This window comes from Vombatus ursinus, unplaced genomic scaffold, assembly GCF_900497805.2.
Source record: "Vombatus ursinus unplaced genomic scaffold, bare-nosed wombat genome assembly UNPS02015175.1, whole genome shotgun sequence".
Taxonomy (NCBI): Eukaryota; Metazoa; Chordata; class Mammalia; order Diprotodontia; family Vombatidae; genus Vombatus; species Vombatus ursinus.
The window spans coordinates 21309432-21331637 of NW_020954953.1; the positions used below are offsets into that span (position 1 = coordinate 21309432).

The following is a 22206-nucleotide window of genomic DNA, read 5'->3' on the forward strand; positions in this document are numbered from 1 at the left end:
GAGGAGGGTGGTACAGATATTTCTTCCATTTTACAGATAAGGAAACTGAGGCCCAAAGAAGTTAAGTGACATGTTACCACGCTAGTAAGTGCTGGGGGTATGATTTCTTCCGAGATCTTGGAAGTAGAACAGTTCTTAGTAATGGACAAGGGCCAGGGTATCGTTGAATTTATTCGTGGTTGAAGTAGGATAGAGATGAAAGTCATCCGAGTCAAGGACGTTGAAGAACTATGAATCCGGGGTGCTTGCAGGGATGTTGAAGGGATGAGGATAAAAGCCAGAGATGATGGCATGGGAGAGACTCTGAGCCAGGGGTGGAAGTAATCAAGAACTTCAAAGTTCATGGGATATCTAATCAGTGCAGTGCAAGGAGGTCACAAAGATGGGCTGAGAGCAGCTTAAGTAAATGGCAGGGACTTCTCTGAGGAGAGACTGTTGAGAGACATGACTTAAAGGATATGACACTTCAGTGGAAAAGCTTGTATTTGCAGACTGAGACTTGACAATTCTTTGTCTTCTCCTTTAAGAATTGTGTCCTTAACACTTCCAAGGGAGACTTTTTTTTTTTGAGAGATTTTCCTAGAGGACTTAGTTATTAATGACTGAGTTAATGCTTAACCTTTTGCCCTCAAACCAAATTGGTTATCAGTCATAGTGGGTGTAACTTTGTGCACAGAAAGTAAGTCTTTAAAAAGTAGTAGTAACTAAAAAGCTTTTTAAAGAAGAAAAGAAGAAAAATGTGACCAGGCCAGGAAGGCTGTTTTTATACTGGAATAGAAAACATGAAACCCGAATTATATAAAGTGAAGCCTTCAGACTTGATGTCTGCTAAGGTCACTTTGAGTTCTAAAGGTCTAAGATGTTAGTTTTAAAGGGCTTCTTGGGATCTGAAAATTGTCAGCAGTATGTGAAACTTGAAAAGTAGGTGGGAAAAGACTGTCAAAGGCTCTCAGTGCCAAGGGAAGAAGCTTATATTTAATTCTGACTCAATAGGGAGCCACTGAAGGTTTTTGAGTAGAAGGTGACATGTGTGGATTTCTTTTAGGAATGTGAATTTGGCAGGTATGTGGGGGATGGATTCAAGAGGGATGAGACTGGAAGGAATTAAACCAATAAGGTAGCTATTAACATAGCCCTTGCAGTCGGACCAGGGCCCAAATTAGGCTGTGTGAATGAAGAGAAGGGGATAGATATATGAGAGATGCTGGGGGGGATGCCATTATTTGGCAAAATGGTATGAGATGTGAGAGTTGAGGGAGAGGAAAGTCAAGGATGACTGAGATTATTAACCTTGGTGACTGAAAAAACGAAGATTTCCTCAGTAGAAATGGACAAGTTTGGGCAGGTTAGAAGGGAATACAAGCAATGTTGTGGACAGTTTGAGATTGAGATGTCTTAGAGAGGTTTCTAGCAGGCATTTGGCAGCATGAGACTGGAGTTTAGGAGATTTTAGGGGCTGGCTAGTACTAGATTTGAGAATCATTTCCAGAGAAATGACTGAACCCGTAGAAGCTTATGAGATCACCAAAGGAGAATGCAGAGAGAAGAGGACTCTAGACAGAACCTTGGGGACTACCCACTATGGGCAAAAGGAGGATGATCCAGGAAAGGAGACTGAGCAGTGGTTAAGCAAGTAGGAGAAGGAGGATGGTCAGGCAAACTGTATCAAAAGCTGCAGAGACGCCAGAAGTGATGAAGACTTAGAAAAGGACATTGGATTCAGTAGCTTAGAGATAGATCACTGTTAACCCTAGAGACATTTACTTGAGTGTCTGATTACCAGGATCGAGAAGAGAATGGGAGTTGCAGAAATGGAGACAGTAAAGTGTATATGACCCTTTCTGGGAATTTAGCAATGAAGTGGAGAAAAGATATAGGATGATAACTAGAGGAGATGACAGGGTCAAGTAGAGGTTTTTTAAAAATTGGGAAAGATCATGGCTTGTTTATAGAAGACAGAGAAGAAGCCAAGGGATAAGAAAATAATGAAGATGAGAGAGAAGGGATAAGCATCTGGAAGAGAGAGGAAGGGAAGATACCAAGATCTCAGGTAGAGGAATTGCCTTGCCAAGGAGAATACCTATCTCTTCAAGGACTGGAGCAAAGGGGAAGAGAATGGGAAATGAAAAAAATGGGCTTTGCATTATGGAGCTTATTCTCTGTGGATGGCCTGTCTTTTCTCAGTAAAAAGAAGGCAGGGTTTTCTGAGAAGGATAAGGAAGAAGTGCCTGAGGAGAGAGGTTAAAGTTTGCAATAGTAGGTGCTGTCAGGCTATAAGAGAAGAATAAAAGGATTGGTGTGCAGAAATGAGGGCTCAGTTGAAATTAGATAACAAATTTATAGTCAACTGAGTCACCCAATTGCATACTTTCCCCAGGAGTATGCAGCAGCATCTAAGTAGGAACAGAGAAGGCAGATAGTAGAAATAAAGGCTTGGCAAAATACGTTTGGCAAATAAGGGATTCAAGATGGTGGGCCATGATTTTGTTTATACTCCCTACTTATTTCAAACAGTCAAATGGACAGTGAATGAAAATAAAATTAACTAGTTATTGAGCACCTACACTTTGCTAGGCTTTGGAAAGAATTCAGAAACCCATAAGGTAGGTTCAGGAACTTATGGTCTAGTTTGAGGGGTGAGACATTTTCATATGAGAAGATAAATTGAAGTTCTGGGAAGCAAATGAGTACCTGGTGAATGAGTTCTGAGGATGAGAAAGGACTTCCTGGTGAAGCTGGGCTGAAAGGTTTCTTGGGAAGTCAGAGAAGGAAGAGGAAGAATTATAGTTGATTTGGAAGATGCACAGAATTTAGGTACTTGAAGAGTAAGAAAGAGTATTCTACCCCAAGGAAATAGTGCAAATAAAGGCAAGGCGTTTGGAAAATGCACCAGTAATAATGATGATGATGATGATGATGATTCACATTAATAGAACACTTTACAAAGCACTTTTTCTAACAAATAACTATATGGGGCTGGTTAAGTAGTATTTTATTCCCTCTTTTTAGAAGTGAGGACACGGACATGAAATGCTTTGCTCCTGGTTACTCAGGTAGTAGGTGTGAAATGCAGGACTCAAATTCAGGTCTTTGGATTACAGGACCAATACTCTTTCCATTATATCTTGCTGTAAAATAGTTTATTGATCCACTTTCTCTAGATAATGACAATCCTTTCATGTAGTAACCCTACTATTGCAGTGGGTTAGAAAAAAAAAATTTCCACTTGCTTGAAATATGAAATAAATCCTTATCTGTAAGATGCCTTTCAGTGCTAAATCCTATAATCTTCATGGGAAAATGAGAGTTGGATCAGATGATCCCTGTAAAGACCCTCCTGCTCTAACATTCTATGGTGGATATAAGGGTTGTGTGACATAAGTGTGTTGTCAGAAGTTCTTGACTTCTGGATTTGATTTTACTTTCTTTTCAGGGTACCCTAAAGAAAACAATTTCCTCTCAATTGCATTCATTGAAATGAAGTGGATAGATAAATAGGAGAAGAGTATTGTGATGTAAAAACTTAGATATTAAAATGTAATAGACTTGTCATTAGTACAGTAGCAGTAAAAGTGGACTCTGGGAAACTTAGTGGTCATCAATTAGTGCTGAGCCTAGAGAAATATTTTAATAGGAGTCTTGCATGGAGTCTAACTTGCATGATAAAGTAGCTTGTTCTTCAGGTGAATTGGTATGTTTCAGTAGTTTCCCATAGTTTCCTGTCAGTTGTTAGAATAAAGACAGAGAGCATAGGGCCATTTCTGTGTTGTGAGGATGCTCTCTTGAGATTGAGATGGCTTAGCCCATTTTAGAGGAAGAAAAACTGCAGTACAAACAAGTGTGTGATTTTCTTAGGACTCTGCTTCTGGGGAGGAAGATGCAAAGGATTACAGTACAGTGATACTTTTTCACTCTGGAATCATTTGGAGAATGAGGTGTTTAAATAAATTGTTTAAGTAACAAAGATTACTCCATAAAGGTCAAAATTTTCTTTAAAAAAGATTTTAACCATTTTCAATCAATCAAAATGCATTATGTGTTTTGGTTAGAATTCTTTCTAAAATGTATTTTATGTGCTTTCCCTTCTTAAACATCATTCTGTCTCCTCTGTTATTTCATCCTGTTAATTATTGCTCCTCAGCTCCCTCTTCCACTTTTTAATGTACACAAAGCAACAGTAAAATGGCTCTGAGGGGCTCTCCCTTGAACAAAGCAGACCCACTTTAGTATGTTAATGTTTGTAACGTTTTTTTTTCTGGCTTTTATTCTGAGCCTTTTGTGCTTATTTCTTGGTTCTTGGCTGTGTTTCTGATAGTTGAGGTTGCAAAACTAAGGTGGTAATAATAATAATTATTATAATAGCTAACTTTTATATAGTGCTTATTACCAGTCACACTGTGCTAAACACTTTACAGTTACTATCTCATTTGATGCTCACCTCAGTTATAGCACTATCCCCATTTAACTATAAGGAAACTGAGGCAAACAGAGGTTAAATTATTTACCCAGGGTCACACAGTAAGTGTATGAGACCAGATTTGAATGCAGATCTTCTTGACTCCAGAACCCATTGCACCACTTTGCTGCCTTATACTTAATTCTACCCTTCCTCACTGGCTATTCTATTTGAGGTCTCAGACGACATTCACGTCCCATCCCTTTCAGCCTTCTTTTTTGGCTTTCTGAGAGATGCTCTTTCTTAATTCCTTTCCAAGAAAATTGCTTAGGGTTCCTTCAGTGTTCAGATGCTTGTAGACATGGTTTCAAGATGAAGAAGTGGCGTAGGCTGTTAGGGATGAAATGACAAAATTAAATCTGTCTTCCCTGTTTGTTTGCCTGTTCTTACATCTTGTTAAACGAGTGCCGGACTTGGGGTCAGGAAGATCTGGTTTCAAATATGACCTCTTGCCCTTGTCATTTATTTGTATGACCTTTGGGCAAGTCCTCATTCCATCTCTCAACTTCAGTTTTCTCTTCTGTGAAATGAGGCTAATCATACATGTCCTACCCACTGCACAGTATTATGAGGAAACATTTTGTAAACCTAAAAGCTCTATTACAAATGTGAATTGTTATTGTTAAGAGAAGGTATTCTATAAATAAAGCCTAGGTTATTGGGAATTCCTGATACTGGATTGGGAGCCAGGAAATTCAGTTTTTCAGTCTGGTAGTGAGTTGCTCCAGCATCCTGTATAAGTGACATTGTTGTGTTCTTCACCATCCACCATATTTCACAAGAATGATGGAAATAACATGGGAAGTGTTTTGATCTCCAAAGAGGCATTGTGAAATAATGGTGGTAATTACAGTGGGAGAGCTGGTTCGAAGTCGGTAAGAATACCAAAGCCACAGTCCTTCTAAGCAGGGCTTTATTTTATTATCGTAAAAGCAAACAGAACCAAGCAGCTCAAGATACTAGGTGGTTGGGTGGAAGGGGACTGGGAACTTGCTATTATATCAGAGCTGAAGGAGGAGTAACTTAGGGAAATTTGCTATGGCATAATCTTTGTGCTAAGCAAGCAAAAAGACTTGCATCTGCACTGTACCGGGTCTTCCGGGTGGCTATGTTGAAATAGCCATACTTTCACTCTTCAGTGAAAGAAGAAATGAAGAGAGTCCCTTCATTACCATATTCATAAGATGCAAATTACCAAATTCATAAGATGGAAACGGGGACTTTGACATCACATCCGTTACTATCGAGGAGTCTTATTGCTCTTGCGCTGTCTTGGGAAAATCCCTTGACCTCAAGGTCACTGGTGATAGGGTAGGCTGAGGGTCTGTAGACCACAAGGTCACTGGTGATAGGGTGGTCTATGGAGTGGTGAAGTTGCCTGTTCAGCACATGGGCAAAGTAGTTGTCTACTCAGCGTACAGGGCTAAGGATATAGGGGAAAGGGTTGCCTAATCAAGATATAGGGAAAGGATAGGGCCTCACTGCTCTGGGGGAAAAATAGGACTTTGCTGTTCCTACTTCAGTAATGATGATAATAATAATGGTTGTCATAGAGAGAAGAGCGCACCTTTAAAATTGTTTTTCAGCTGTTCTCTTCTGTGAGGTGATAGATCTCCTGACTTATCTTTCTTAGGAGTCCTCTTGGAAAATGACGCTAAGGGTGTACAGTGGAGGGAAGACATCATGTTTGGGGTGATTTGAATTATGTTTCTAATTTATTTTGTGTGCCCTCCAGTAAGTATATTTTTGGTCTTTCTAGGAAATGTTGATTACTGATGGGCTTAAGCATCCAGAAACTTGGGAATGATTTGGAAAAAAGAGCTTTTAGCAAAGGGCAGTACATTGTTTATCAGGGACTGTGTTGCTCCTTTGCATTTTCTGTGTCTAGAGATAAGCTTTCTAGGGTAGGCTAAACCTTTCCAGATTTGGCCAAGGTTTTGAGAAAGTGTTAATGATCTTTTGAAAAAGGAAACTGGTTCTGTTAACAAAAAAAAGTTATATGTACTAACCATCAGCCACGTGGTACAGCAGATGAAGTGTATCACAGCGGATCACAAAGACTTGAGTTTTTCTGGCCTCAGACACTCTATCTGCCTCTCAGGGTGGTTGTAAGAATCAAATGAGATAATAATAGTAAAGCATTTAGCACAGTGCTGGGCACGTAGTAAGCACTGTGTATTTAAGTGCTTAGGTATTAGTATAAAGAGAGACATGCTTGTACAGTGGAATGTGGATTTGGAGTAAGAAGCTCTTGTTTCAAATCCCAGTGCTTCTACTTAGTACTTTTCTCACCTATCTGGGCCTTAGTCTCCTCATCTATGAAATAAGAGAATTAAAGTAGATAACCTTTTAAGGTTCCTTCCATCTCTAAACCTATGATTGTGTGACCTTAAAAGGTACTGATGTAGATAGATTTTACCATCTGAAAGAGTCAGCAGTCACTTCTAGGTGATTTATTCTGAACATATATTATCTGTTGTATCCAGGGCTGGTGGTAAATGTTTAACAATTGACTCTCTGAAAAAGCATGACACACTTTTAGTGTGCGTTATGAACATTTTCTCCATCACTCTCTTAAATCTAAGCAGAGCAATAAACCAAGTCCTAATCTGTAGCATTTTCCAATTTCCAAGGTGTAAATGCTTATACTAAAAATGTAACAAATCAGCTCTCATGAGCCAGTATGAGCTGGTTTCAGCTCAGCCTTGCTTCTATCAGATAGCAGGTGTTTGTAGGGCAGTTGCCTCACACTCCTTGCTGTTTTTGGTGCTGTGTGAAAAGCATAAAATGTAAGGTCCAAAGTATAGTTTTTGCACTCAATTTGAAATTCTGCTGAATCTATGCTAGTCATACCCATGAAACAGTGACAGAAACCTGGAAGACAACAGTCATGCTACTGATAGTATGCGCATTAGGTTGTAAGTACTGTAAGAAATCAGAGGAGAGGACCTGATGAATGAAATATTTAGGAAAGACTTCAAGGAGTGATAAGGCTTAAATTGGGTTTTGAAAGATAGGTAGAATTTGGAAGAAGAAAGAGTATTACAGGTCAGGATAATAAAGTGGGTAAAAATAATGTGAGACTGAGGGAATAAAAAGTTCAAGCAGAATAAATGGTATATATTGGGAAGCATCGGGTAGTAGGCTCTAAGGCAAGCTCTCTACTCCTAGGAGAGAGTGGGCAAACATTACTCATTTTTTTGTCATTGTAATCCCAGTGTTCGAGAAGGTAGTTTTTAAAAAATGCTCATTGAATTGAACAGATGCAGGACATAGATCAACTGTGTTTTGCCTCCTTGGAGGGAATATCTACTATGAGATCATAGATCATTTGACATGTCAAAGCAGTGACACAAATAATCCTCATTGGGAAGCAACTTGCCAGGTTTAGTGCAGAGACTTTGTTGGTTATCAAGATATGCTTGGGATCTTGGATATAATTAGCTTGACTTGTAGAATTCCAGGAGAATTTCACTGGGAGGAGAAATAGATGAAGGATTCTAGTTCAGTGCAGTAAATTAATTAGGAGAGGCAGCAGGGCTAGTACAGAGAACACAGTTGGACACATTGGAGAAATCACAACTCTTATTATTTTAAGACAGAGACACATACCTCATAGCAGTTAGGACAGTGCTGATGAAAATATCTCTGGTTCTGGAGTTTAAATTTCCCATAGTTAAAGCAATGTTATTGGGGGAGGGGGAAACAGTTTTAAACCTGTGGTCTATTCTAAATAAAATGATGCTGTTGAGGTTTCAGAAATTTGTCTTTGTAGCCCTTTCAGACTAGGCATATAGAACAGTGAAAACAGTAGAGTACAGGGAGTGGTATCTGATACGGTTGTTATAGCCTGTCCAGTGTCCACTCCTCTAACCTGCTAGAAATAGAGCTTGCATATGCTGATTGTGGGATGTTGATTATTTGGGTGAGATAAAGGGAGTGCCAAAGGAAAGAGTTTGCTTTTTCTTTTTTGGTCAGGTTCTTTGAACCAATTTAATCTTGTGGTCAACTTGGCCCTAAACAACCTTAATGTTCCAGAATGGATAGGTTATTTTACCTAATTTTGTTCTAATTTCCTTCTTTTCTCAACTTCTTTTTTGGTTTTGTTTTTGGTCCCAACTTGAGATTTCATAGGTTCAGAGAACTCCCAGTGAGGGCATTCCCTCCCCCATGCAGGTCAGCAACTGATCTGCAACTACATCCTTAGAAAATTGCTTGGAGGGTACTGAGAGGTCAGGGGACTTGCTTTGGGTCAGCATGGCCCTTGAATGCAGGTCTTCTTGCCTCAGAGCCCAGCACTCTCTTTGCTGTGCTCATTCTCTTTTTAGCGGAGTTAGGCGAAATACAGTTGTTGAACTTGGGCATTCATTCATGATTTGTGGAGATTTGAAAGGACACCAAAGATCAGCTTCCCTGAGACTTAACAGGGAATACATTGTGTAGGCTTTCCCGGAAACGCATGTAGGATACTGTGTCATTTTCTTTGCTAATTTCCTTTCTTTTAATAGTGCTTCTTTTTTCTCTGCCAAGGAATGGGTTTCCAGGTGTCAGTGTTCTATTCCAAACCTTAAACTTTACTTTAAAAAATGATTGTTTCCATTTCACATTCAGTTTTCTTCTTCCTCCAAGTAATACCTTCTTCCTGTTGCTTTCAGCCTCTGCTTGGGGAACTCTTGGTGTTCCTCAGAATCTCGGTACAGTATCTGTTCCAGAGCAGCAGGTTATCCTGAGAATAGTGTAACGTGAGTGCACATAAAAGATACTTTGCCTGTGTGATTTTTCAAAATGAAAATAACCCTGTGCTTCATGAATGTGATGAGAAGTTGCAAATTCTTCCTTCTGCAGATTGTTGAAAATAAGTGTTAAATTCTTCACCCTAAGAAAGTAAATAATGGACTTAATATTTGAGGAAGGTAAAGGCAAACAGAGGTGGCTGGGGTAGATGGCCAAGTTCTACTAACCATTCCTTTTCCCCTTGGAAATTATTTGATGTCAAGCTCCCTTAACTTGATCATTTCCATCTATGTATAGTGCAGTGGAATGGAGTGTAAGATTTTGAGTTCCTCAGTTCAAATTCCAGTTCTTCTGTTTACTACCTCTAAGATACTGGAGCAAGTCATTTAACCTTTTTGGGACTCAGTTTCCTCATCTGTAAAATGAGACATTTGAACTAGATGACCTTTAAGGTCCCTTCCAGTTGTCAATTTATGATCCTGTGAACTCATCTGAAAGGACCTATTCTGCTTCTCAGCCATTTTCTTAGAAATAAGTGGCAATGTTTGACAACAGTAGTTTTCTAGGTCTTAATCCCAGCTTTGTTAATGTTTGACCTTGGGCAAGTCACCTCAAAGCCTTAGTTTCTTCACCTGTAAAATGAAGGAGCTGGATTCTAACATCCTGTGCTTCTTATGAGGTTTTGTAACTTCCTGTGTTTTGTGACATTTAAAATTGAAGTCTTAAAAATGAGGTCAATTGAATTGCTTTTGATTTTCACCCAAGCTAGCAACTTTTATCATTTCCTTAATTTTCTAATAGTAAAGTTTAAGCCTCACTCTGTATTTGAAACACATGGTTAGAAGAGTATCTAGAGCTGGCAAAATCTGTCAGCACCAACAGTAAAGTCCAGCAGCAGGATGGCAAAACTCATGTTTACCTACAGACTTTGCTCACCTTGGACAACCTGGTTCTCTCCCAGGGAGAGATACCAGGAAAGTAAATAAATTCTTCTTCTGTGATCAAATCATGTTAATCTCATGGGCTGGGAGGACAGAGATTTTTGTTACTTGTCAGTTGTGTAGGAGTTCTCTTAGCTTTCTCAACCACGGATTTTTTTTTTATTTTGTACAATAGAAATCTAGGCACAAAGTAAAGCAGGCTGTTAAGTCTAAATCCTGGGGCCCTGCTAAGGGAAAATGTCAGAAAGGGTACCTTCTAGTCAGTATGAACCACAGAATAAACAAATCTAGGGGTGACACACTCTACCTTCATTAGTAAACAGCCTCTTCAGTCTTCTCCCTCAGTAAAAAGATTGGGTTAGTGTATGTGTGTGTGTGTGCGTGCAGACATATACATACATACATATACAGGTACACACATACATATATGCTTGCCAGTGAAACCTTGAAGTCATTGATAAGCAATTGCATGTGCCTGAAAGTGTCAACAAAACCCATTCTTCCAATTAGGAGAGCTATTGTACCTTAGTATCACTGAGGCTAAAGCATGTATTCTTAACCTTTTTTTACGTCATAAACCCCTTTGGCAGGCTGGAGAAACCTATGGGCCCTTTCTCAGAGTAATGGTCTTAAATGCATAAAATAAAATAAAATACATTGGATTACAAAGGAAACATTAATAATGAAATAGTTATTAGAATATTTTAAAAATAGAATATTTAAAAAAAAAGGTTCACAGACCCCTTGGACCCTAGTTAAGAGCCCATGCTTAAAAGAGTTCTTGTTCAAAAGCTGCCCTTACAAATTACTTTAGGTTTATTTGTCCCCTTTCTCAGCTGTACTTGGGGCATAGTAAACACTGAATAAATTTTTATTGATTGACTAACTATAGACTTCTCTGGCAAAAACAAAACAGGACAAAACAAACAAACAAAACCAAAAAAATTACTGCCAACTTATTTTTAGTAGCACTGTAGGAATGAATAGGAAGAGAGTTTGAGAATGTGGAGCTGGGCTTGCTCTTGATTAAGGTAGCCTTTTCTCTGCTGATTTATTTTCTGTTCATTCTCCTATCAGATTCCAAAATCAGACACATTTTAAAACAAGCAGAGTATTTTCTATAAGAAGAGCCATGCTTTAAAAAAGTTACTTTAGAAGAATGGAGGTGTTTTGTTAGAAGTTTTCTCCAGACCATGTCAACTATGTAATCTTGATTGGTTTGGATTCCAGAATTACTGTAGGAACTTCCCTGTTTGTTCAGAACCACTACCTTATTTCCTGAGCCACCTAGCAGGCTCAGGGCACTTGGATTTGTGGAGGTTTATATTCATGGACCTTATCTGTTTGAACGGGTGGGGTTAATGGGTGGGGAGTGGCAGGAAACCTTGTGAGTGGATATGGGACCTCAAAATCTTGGTGCCTCCAAGTTATTTCCCAACCAAATACAACTTATCTTAATGCAGAAATATTCATACATCAGGAATGAGTTGAATATTTTTTAAACCTAATTTATAATCTCTTACTCTTGCATATTTCTCATTCCTATTTTCCTTCTCTCCCCCCATATCTTCCACTTTCTTCTTCTATTACTAGTTTTCCTTTTATTCTCTTTTCCTTTTGCCCCTCAAATTGGCAGTTTCCCCCCAGCTAGTTAGAGACAGTTGGACTCTGTCAAATTCTTAGTTTCCCTGAGACAGAAATGAGAAAATTCATTTAGCATACAAAACAAAAACCAACAGTTCCTGACCTCAAGGAGCTTATATTCTGAGGTGGAAGGAAGAGAGAAAAAGTCTAGGGAAGAAAACAATACACGGATGCAACTTATGAATAAAATGTCACTGCTTTGGAAAATTGGGGATAGAGTGCGATAGCCACTGGGGCATGGAAAATGGGGGTCTAGCTAGAAGTGGCCATGATCTAAGTTTTGAAGGAACTAGGGATTCTGAAGAACAGAGGGAAGAGGGATTTCAGTTAGGCCAGAATTTTATAACCTCTGGAAAGGCTCTCCAGGTGGGAGATGGGATGTCCCGTGTGGGGCAATAGCAAGTCGGCCGGTTTGGCCTGACCAAAGGAAGTGAACAAGTAGGTAAGAGGGTTGGTGAAGGACTTCTTGGTCCCTAGTCTCATGCTTACTTTTTAGAACTCTTGCCAGGTATTGATTTTTGCTGTTAAGTGCTTTGTCCTTTTAAAAAGTCCTTTCATCCACTGATATTTAGACTGGTTTACACACAGCAAGAATGTCATTATTTAAATTCCTCCAGTGAAGTATTCAGTCAGCTGCCTTGGAAAGAGTTCATCCCCTCACCCACACTCCTCCAGTAGAACTTAGGACTTATTATCTTATAGAGGACAGTTCCTAAGACTCCAAAGTAACGTCGTCGGTGAGGAAATGGAAGAGAAGTGACCTAAATTGTGAAGGACTAAACCAAATACCTTTAATTTAAAAATAATTTTGCAGAGAATAATAACAGAAAATTAGGAATTAGTCTGCCCACCAAGCAGCAAAGCTATGAGCCCTTTCTTACATGGGAGTTAGTTGCATTTGTGTGGAAGCATTATCTTGTGATCTCTGAGGATTAAGGTAACAGCAGTTCACATTGATTTCATAGCACTCTAAGTCTTACAAGGTGTTTCCTCCCCGTACCCTTATGAGGCAGGTAGTAAGGGGACCACAAGCTTCAGTAACACCCCAGTGCCCTTTATCTCAAGATATGGTGTCCACATACATGAGGGAGGCTCTTTTATTTTGTTCTCTTTGTCAGAGGTCATAATGATAGAGTTTGACATTTGATCTATAATGTAATTTTTTCCCCTGGAAGAAATGGGTTTTCCTTCCTTAAATAAACTTCAAAATAGTTGGACGGTTTTGCATTGAACATTTGATTTAGTACTTAAAGAAATAACATTAGCTTCATGTAAGAGGGGTCAGTTTATAGCAGGGTGTCCCAGAAATCTTAGCGCAGTTTTAAGCTTCAGCAGCTTAAAACTGCACTCTTTTTGGGACATCTTGTATTCTTTTCTGCCAGAGAATATTATGTAAGCCCCCTTGTGTTGAGATTTCACTGACTGAAGCCCTTTATATCAGCTTCTTGCTGATAACAAAACACTTCTTGTGTTTGAGGTGTGGTTGGTCTTTATTATTGTCTTTGTGTGCAGTTTCCCTGTATGCACACCACTCATGGCTTGACTCGCTACCTTTGGCTTTTTATAGGTTGGCACCCATGCGATTGTACACCCTGTCCAAGCGCCACTTCGTCCTGGTCTTTGTGGTGTTCTTCATTTGTTTTGGCTTGACCGTCTTCATTGGAATTGCAGGTAAGATTCTGGTGGATGGTCATTTGGACAAGGGATTAACTAGTTTTGCTTGGCCCTAATGGGGAGAGTGAAGACCTGCGATTGTTAAGTTGCAGAGAAGCAGGTTTTAGTTAATATAAGGACAAAAATTTCCTAAGATTTAGGGTTACCTAGTGATGGAATGGGCTGCCTTATTAACTAGTAATTTCCCTGGAAATCCTTAGGCAGAAGTTAAGAATGTTGTAGGTGGAATTCATGTTTAAGGTTAGGATTTGATTGAGTGACCCCTTCAAACTTGAAGATTCAGTGGAAACCTTAACTCTCAGCTAGTTCATTCTACTGCTTGCTGTTAACTGGTATTACTGCAGTAATTATTAAGGCTGTTGTCTTAAGAGGCCTCAAGAGAATATATATATGTGTATATATATATATATATATATATATGTAGACTGCGCTCTGATGAATGGGAGGTGTGGGAGATACTAGAAATATACCTGAGAATACTTAAAAAAAAAAAGGCGATCTGGCCAAATATCTTTATAATGTCATTATTTGTTACTGCACAGCTGACCTTAATCACTAAATGGTATTGTCTCAGATAAACTCAGACCTGGAAAAGACCTTAGCTTAAAAAGGCCAAGGCATCCTGCTGCATCCGGGGCCATCTTCGTCTGTCCTGATCTATAGCTTGCCACTGGACCCAGATGGCTCTGGAGGAGAGCGTGAGGCTGGTGACTTTGCACAACCCTGCCTCACTTAAATCCAATTTACTTGTGAGTCAAGACATCACCTTCCCAATGTCATTAGTGCTCTTCAGGAATGAAGGACAAATAACAACAATTTGTTATTGCAAAGAACTGGAGAGAAGTGAATTGTCTACATGTCCAGGGGAACAGCTAAATAAATTGTAACCTGTCAACATAATGAAATGCTATAAATATTAATAACTGTTGAGCTGATCAATTGACAAGCATTTTTTAGGCCTCTGCTCTATATCAGACACTCTGTTAAGTGCTAGGGATAAATTTATAAAATCAAGACAGTTCTTGCCCTCAGAGAGCTTATAATTCTGCTTAGGAGGCCAGGTGGGAGGATGAATACAGTATGTCCAAAGGTGAGAAAATAGAGAATATATTAAAACATAAAAAGCGACTGAGTGTGGGGCAGAGTGGGAGAGGATTTACAGCTGGGAGAATCAGGAAAGCCCTCTTGAAAAAAGGTGATACCTGAGCTGAACCTTCAAGGGATCTTGGAATTTTAAGGGATGGTGGTGAAGTGGGAGAAAATTGTAGATGCAGTGTACATTATATAGGTCAGTTTGACAAGCATAATGTGTGTGAGATGAAATGATATTTAAATCACCCTGGAAAGAAGGAATTGAGGAATATTGTGAGGGGTTTCAATATTTGATTTTTATCCTGGTGGCAGTGGACAGCCATGGAAGCCTCAAGGAGTGCCAGAATTAGACCTGTGCTTCCTGTCCTGTAGTAGAATCAGTTTAGCAGCTGTAAGGAGGATAAATTGGAGAAGAAAGAGACTAAAAGCAGGGAGTCCAATTAGGAGGTTGTTACAATAGTCCAGGGGACAGGTGATGAGGGCCCGAATGAGGGTGTTTACCATCTATATGTAGAGGATGGGGTGGCGATACTGAGAAGGCAGAATCCATGAGACTTGGCAGCTGATTTTATTTAAGGGATGAGAGAGTAAAGAATTCAGGGTGACTCTGAGGTTGCAAATTGGAGTCCTAGAAGGATGGTGGTACCATTAATACCAATGAAGTACTTTAAAAGAGTCAGAGATTTGGGAGAAAAGAAAATGAATTCTGTTTTAATTATGTTGAGTTTGAGATAGAAGTGGATATCTGAAGAGAGATGAGGTCTAGATATATAGATTTTGGAATTATTTGCATAGAGTTGATAATTAAACTCATGGTTGCTGATAAGATCACTAAGAGTATAGGGAAAGAAAAGAAGAGGACTTAGGACAAAGTTCTGAGTTATGTCTACGCCCAGGAAAGAACCAGACAAAGATGAAGCTAAGATAAATTGGTCAGAGAGGTAGAAAGGAAACCATAGCAGAGCAGTATCATCAAAACCCAGGGAGAAAGCAGAATGAGGAATATAAAAAAGATCCATGTGAAGCAACATGAAATGAAGAAAGCAACTTGAAGACAAGATGTACATTGACTACAAATGTGTGAATAGAAAAATAGTTTCATAAGTATATAGAGTGATTAGTTTGCAGAAAGAAAATTAAAGGGGACAAAAGAAATGATGTAGTACAATAAAGTTTTAGAAACGGAGTCAGGAAAACCTGGGTTCAAATACTGTCCCTGATGCTTACTCTATGTGTGGCAATGGGCAGGTCATTTAATCTCTCTGAGCCTTAATTTCCTCATTGATACCTATCTCATAGGGTTATGGTGAGGATCAAATGAAATAGTATAAAAGTACTTTACATTTAAACTTTAAAGCACTATGTAGATGTCAGTTAGTGTTGTTTAATATGTTGAAATTGATATATTCAGGTAACTTTATTTCCTTTCAATTCATTGTTAATGAATTCCCTATGTTTATTTTTAAGCTTGGTAATTTAATTTTTCTTTCTTGTTCAAATTAGCTTTTGGTTTATCAGCTTTGTTGTTTGGTTTCTTCCCTCTCAAAAATTCAGGGTTAGTCCTTGTTTTGAACTTTGTTTAGCTTCCTTTGACTTTCAAGTTTTCTACTTTTGTACTTACTTTAGGATCATCAGTTTGTTGTTTTCTAATTTTAGAAAAATGAATGCTTATTTCATTTGTCTTCTCTCTTTCCCGGCAGTATAAGTGTTCAGAGAGATCAGTTTTTCTCTAGGGACTACTTTGACTTCATCCCAGAAATTTTGGTATGTTTTCTCATTGTCATAATTTTCTTTTAAAATATTCATTGTTTCTACGATTTGTTCTTTACTCTCATTATGTAGATAGCATTAATTTGACTCCATCTTTCTGTTCTTATTTATTTTTAAAATTGTATCACATTATGATTTGTAAAGTATATATTTAAAATTTCTGGTCTTGCGATTATTTGCTCATTTTTAAATTCTGAACTTATAATTAGCACCAGGTAAAATGATCATTTTCATATACAAAGCAAAAAATAAAAAAGCCCTGAATCTCTATCACAATTTTCTGAATTTATTTTTGTGTTATTAGCACATGATCATTTTTGTAAAGGTGTCATATGAGACTAAAAATATATATTGTTCTTAAGATTTCTGTTCACTAATCTGTAAAAGTCTATTCAGATCCATAATTTCCTTCTTGTTTTTCTTTCTCTCAGATTTGCCAGTTTTTATAGAGGTGAACTGAAGTAACGCGAAATTATTGTCTTTTTAAAGTATAGATTTTAATTGATAGATTTTGTTTTTACATCCTCTAGATTTTTCCTTTTATTTTTTACCCTCCTCCTTCCAGGAAGCTCTCCCATCTGACAAATATTTTGTAAAAATAGAGGAAGAAAAAAAATTAAAGCCAATCAGTACATCAGAAAAAAATCTGACATTATATGCAGTGCTTTACATTTGTGGACTCCCCTCCTCAACTTATGCAGAGGAAATAGGAAGAGATGTCTTTCTTATCTCTTCATCCCTGGCTTCCTTTAAGTCTCAGCTAAAGTCCCACCTTCTTCAAGAAGCCTTTCTCAGTCCTTACTCATAGTGCTTTCCTCCGAGATTATGTCCAATTTATCCTGTATATATCCTGTTTATATATAGTTGTTTGCGTGTTGTCTCTCCCATTAGACTGTGACCTCCTGGAGATCAGGGATTCTTTTTTGCCTTTCTTTGTATTTCCAGTACGTAGCAGGAGGGTGACTGGCACATAGTAGATACTTACTAAATGCTTGTTGACTTGACTTGATTTCTTTGGCATCAGGCTTGTTCTTTATAATTCACAACCTTCATTTTTGATTATTTTGCTGTGCTGGTTCTTTCCATTTGCGTTGTTGTCATTGTGTAACATTGTTTTATTGGTTCTGCTTGCTTCACTTTGCATACGTCTTTCCAAGCTTTTACATATTCATCATTTTGTTGTTTCTTAAGCAGCATAGTAGCATTTCATTACATTCATGTAATGAATTTGTTTACCCATTCCCCAAACCTGGAGTAGGCCTCTAGTTTGTTTCTAGCTCTTTGCTGGAAATGTACACAAAGTACACAAAATGTGCTGTTATAAATATTTTAGTGTTTTCAGAGCCTTTCTTTTTGTCAATGACCTCATTAGAGTATGTACCTACTGACCTCATTGGAGTATAAACCTACTAGTGGAATATTTGGGTCAAAGGGTATGGAATTTTAGCCACTTTATTTGCATAATTCCAAATTGTTTTGTACTCATTTGTACTAATTCACAATTTCACCAACAACAAATTAGCGTGTCATATCTTTTCACAACCCCCAGACATTGACCATCTCAATCTTTTTTCACCTTGCCAGTTTTCTGAAAGTGTGGTGGAAGCTCAGGATTGTTTTGATTTTAATTTATCTTATAATCAGTGATTTGAAAAATTGTCTTAGTATTTAAGTCTTCGAAGTTGAATATGCTTTTCTGTTAAGTAATTAGAACTATGACATTCATTACATGTACATTTAATGTTGGTATTATTTTATTCCTCTTAGATGAACGAATTAATATCAGTAATATTTACATACACACCTATATAGTGAATAGCTTGAGAGGTTCCTAACATGTTAGATTAACTCCTTGTGGAGGATTTATGGCAGAAGATAGTGAAGCTTGAGATGAAAGGGGGCATATAGGTTATTGTTCTGGGCCAGGTACAAGCTGATCCTAAGGGCAAGGACAGGATTTTTTGAGACTGAGTCAGTGAGACAGCAAAAACAAACAAAAAAACCCTTCTCTTACTGGATAACAAGGATAAAAATACTTAACAAGGATGTGTGTTGACAGGCACAGCAATCCAAATTCAGATCCCATTAGTGCTTGCTTATGGGATTCTCTGGTACCAAAAATGGACCTTGGTAGAGCTAATCATCTCAAGAATACCCCATTATGATGTTGTTTATATCCTTGTCCCTGGTCTTCGTGACCAAGGGCTGTGTATGAACTTTGAATTACTAAAGCCATGTGGACTAATCAGCCCTTTAGGGCCTAAGGTGTAGGATCTGTAGTACCCAGGACAGTTGTGATTTGTTTTGTTTATCTGTGAATCCGTTAAATGTAATGTAGTTTCTTTGTCAACACGGTATATCTTTATATTGTAGCCTTATCTGAAATCACATGGCTACTTCTGATTTTTAGATTTAGATGAAGGATAATAAATTTTGCTTTAGTTTGTCATTTTAAGTATGATTCTTTGTGTATTAGGTGTGTTTCTTGTATGCAGCAAATAATTGAATTGTTTTCTAATCCATTCTGTAACTTGCTCTTTTTTGTGGGAGAATTCCACCTGTTAATATTCAAGGTTAGATTTTTTTTTCCTGCATCAAATTCTGTTCAATTACCTCTTTATAAATCAAAATTAAAAAGAAATTGGTACTATTGCTTGTTTTGCTTGAAACCATGTAATCTTTATCTCCCTATTTCCTCTCCAAAACCTTATTCCCATTTCTCTCAGTCCAGACCCTTCTTCATGTTTTTTTTTTTTTAAAAAAAAGTCTGGAAATCTGCTTCTTATTTTAAGAAGACATTCTTTTCTTCCCTCCTCCTCTAGTCTACTTTAACTGATTTTTTTTATATTTTCTTTGCTCAGCCTAGGTAAGAGTGAGTCATGAGCCTTCTTTCCTCCCCCATGTCCTCCACCTCATTGTTTGAGTGACCTTCACCTGTAAAATCCAGATTTCTAGAAACATACAGTCACTTCATTTCTGCTCCTCTCATCTCTTTTCCCTCCTCTAGAATATTTCTTTCTGAACATCAGAACCCCTAGTTCTATTTTTGTTCCCTTAATTATCCCTAGGCTGGTAGGACTTCTAAGGAAGTCTTGCTACCTCTTTGTAGTGTGTTAAATAGTGATTCATTACTTGGTCTTTTCATGTTCTATGAATGTGTATTACATTTTTTTGTTTGTTTTTTTTAGGGGGGGGGCAGTGTTCCTTTATGTTTGCATTTCCAAAATCCTGTTTATGACCAATTTTTTTTTTTTTTTTTTTTGGTGAGGCAATTGGGGTTAAGTGACTTGCCCAGAGTCACAGAGCTTGTGAGTGTTATGTGTCTAAGGCCGGGTTTGAACTCAGGTCCTCCTAACACTGGGGCCGGTGCTCTCTCCACTGCACTATCTAGCTGCTCCCCCCCAATCCTGTTTAACTGTGTGGGGTTTCCTTGTGAGGATTTTTTTTCCCCTTTTCCACTCTTTTTTTCTTTGTCTTTTAGTGTATTTGGTACATTTCTTGCTGTTTAAAGGTTGTGAAGGAGGAAGCTATGTATATATAGATCGTTTAGTCATCTCATTGGAACACATTCAAATATTAATAAAAAATATGTCTAATTGGTTTTCTTACTAATTAAAGTTATTAATAAATAAATCATTTAAGAGGAAAAAAGAAGAAACCCAGGCTGGATTCCACATTGTTCTCTAAACATCTCACCATCATGGTTGTTTTTTTCTGTGAACTAACTATAGCAGTTATTGTCTCTTCTGTGCATTCATTTTATAAGCTAACACACTGGATCACAGTCAGGATCCAAAAAGATAAAGAGGCTACACCGCTAGACCAAATCTTAGAAGATGAAATTTAAACTTTTTATTTTCCCCCCACCATCAAGGAAAATATAATTACCGTACTTGGTCCCCATATCACAGTCCCAGATGTGCTTATAGGAATGATAAAAACTAAGATAGAAACTTCTCACTGATGACAAGAAAGGTGGGGAAAACAGCCAGATTACTCCATATCTCCATAGAGGAATTTCATGCTAGAGACAACAGAATTATGAGAATGTTGAGGGGATCTTTTTATAAGGTATACAAAAGAGGGGAAGATACCAAAAATTTGGTGAGGGGGAATCTCAGACCTTATTAATGTCACAAAAAGGCAGCTGACAAAATATTGACAATTGCTAGTTTATGTTTGCCTATTCTCCCATCTACATAATATTTTATGAGAATTATCTGCACGTATGTTCAGGGTATCATTGATCAGGACATTAGTAGAGAATGGGCAGCAGACATTTGCAAGAAATATTCCAAAATAGACCACGTCTTTATCATTACACATTGACTGAAAGATGCAGAGAACATAATATCCCTCTGTGCTTATTGTTTGTTGATGATAAAAGAACAGTTTATTTAGTAGTGGCAAAATACTGGATTCTTCCACAATGATGTCTGTCATCCACTTCGAGTATTCAGTCAGCAAGAATTTTTTAAGAGTTTGCTGCAAAACAATGTCAAAAATCTAGGGGAAAAAAAAGGAAATAAGGTATCTCATACCAAAAACAACTGACCTGGAAAAAAGATCAAGGAGAAAGAATTTAAGAACCATCAGACTACCTGAAAGCCACTCAAAAAAGACCCTTTTGGCTGTTATTGAGTCATTTCAGTTGTGTCCGACTCTCTGTGACTCCATTTGGAGTTCTTGGCAAAGATACCGAAGTGGTTTGGCATTTCCTTCTCCAGCTTATTTTACAGATGAGGAAACTGAGGCAAATGGGTTCAGTGACTTTCCCAGGGTCACACAGTTAGTAATGTCTGAAGCCAGATTTGAATTCAGGTCCTCTTGACTCTAGGGCTGACGCTCTATCCACTGTGCCATCTAGCTGTCCTCAAAAGACTCTAGACATCATCTTTTTAAATAAATCATGGAAGAAAACTGTCCCAATCACAGGGGCAGAGTGAAGATAGAAAGAATCTACCAGTCACTAACTGATAGAAACTTCCAACTTGAAACTCCCAGGGATGTCATAGTCAAAATCCAGAGCTTCTAGGTCAAAGAAAATACCACTGCAGCCAGAAGAAAAAGTTCATGTTCCTAGGAACTAAGACATTGAGCAGCTACCGTATTTTAGGAGTGGAGAGCACGGAATATGACATTCCAAAAGGTAAATACACATGCAAAATGGATAGAGAATAGTTTGGGGAGAAAGTACACTGGAGGGGGAAGGTTTAATGGAGAAGGTCATGTTTGAGTCATGCTTGAGCTGAATCTTGAAGAAAACCAGGGATTCCAAAAGATGTGTTTTCCAGGCATTGGGGACTACTAGTACAAGGACATATGGAAAGGAGATGAGTGTTGCATATGTCAAATTATGTAAGATTCCTTGAAAGATAAAACAGTAGAAAGAATCTAGTTCAGTTACCACTGATCGTAAGGCCAGCCATAAAGCAGAGAATGGTGTCTTTGTCAAAGGTATTTGCTCCTGCTTTGGCAGAGAACCAATACAGAGTCCAAGTTGAAGAGAGATCCCCTATGCATGCTGTCTTCTTGATTCTCCTATTTGTGGGTAATATGCTGTTTGCATCAAGGCCTGAAATATCATAGAACCTCCTGAACGAGACCTGTAACTACTCAAGAGTTTGCCCTAACTATCCAGCCCAGGAAAAACCAAGTGGATGTAGCCTGCCTGTTGTTCAAATAACGACATGCAGCCGTGTGGATTATCTTAAGAACTTATCTGCCAGCATATCCAGGATCAGCAGTCCGATAGACAAGGAGTTACACTCAGAATTAAATAGGAGGAGGAAGAGAGAAAATTTGCTTGACTCCCGAAAATTGCTCCTTTAATGACTCTACATTTCTTCTTGAAACGAAAGACTCATTTTTTTAAAAAAATCCCAGCTTTCTGGT

The 22206-nt window shown here is 38.2% G+C and overlaps 1 protein-coding gene across 2 annotated transcripts in view; it reads left to right on the top strand.

Moving 5' to 3' along the window:
- The window catches only part of LOC114031463 (transmembrane protein 181), a 90954-nt gene that overhangs the window by 26071 nt on the left and 42677 nt on the right, over positions 1-22206 (top strand). For both annotated transcript variants that reach the window (XM_027846532.1, XM_027846533.1), the window contains exon 2: positions 13343-13446. In XM_027846532.1, the coding sequence (XP_027702333.1) occupies positions 13343-13446 (104 nt within the window). The remainder of the gene's footprint in view (positions 1-13342; positions 13447-22206) is intronic.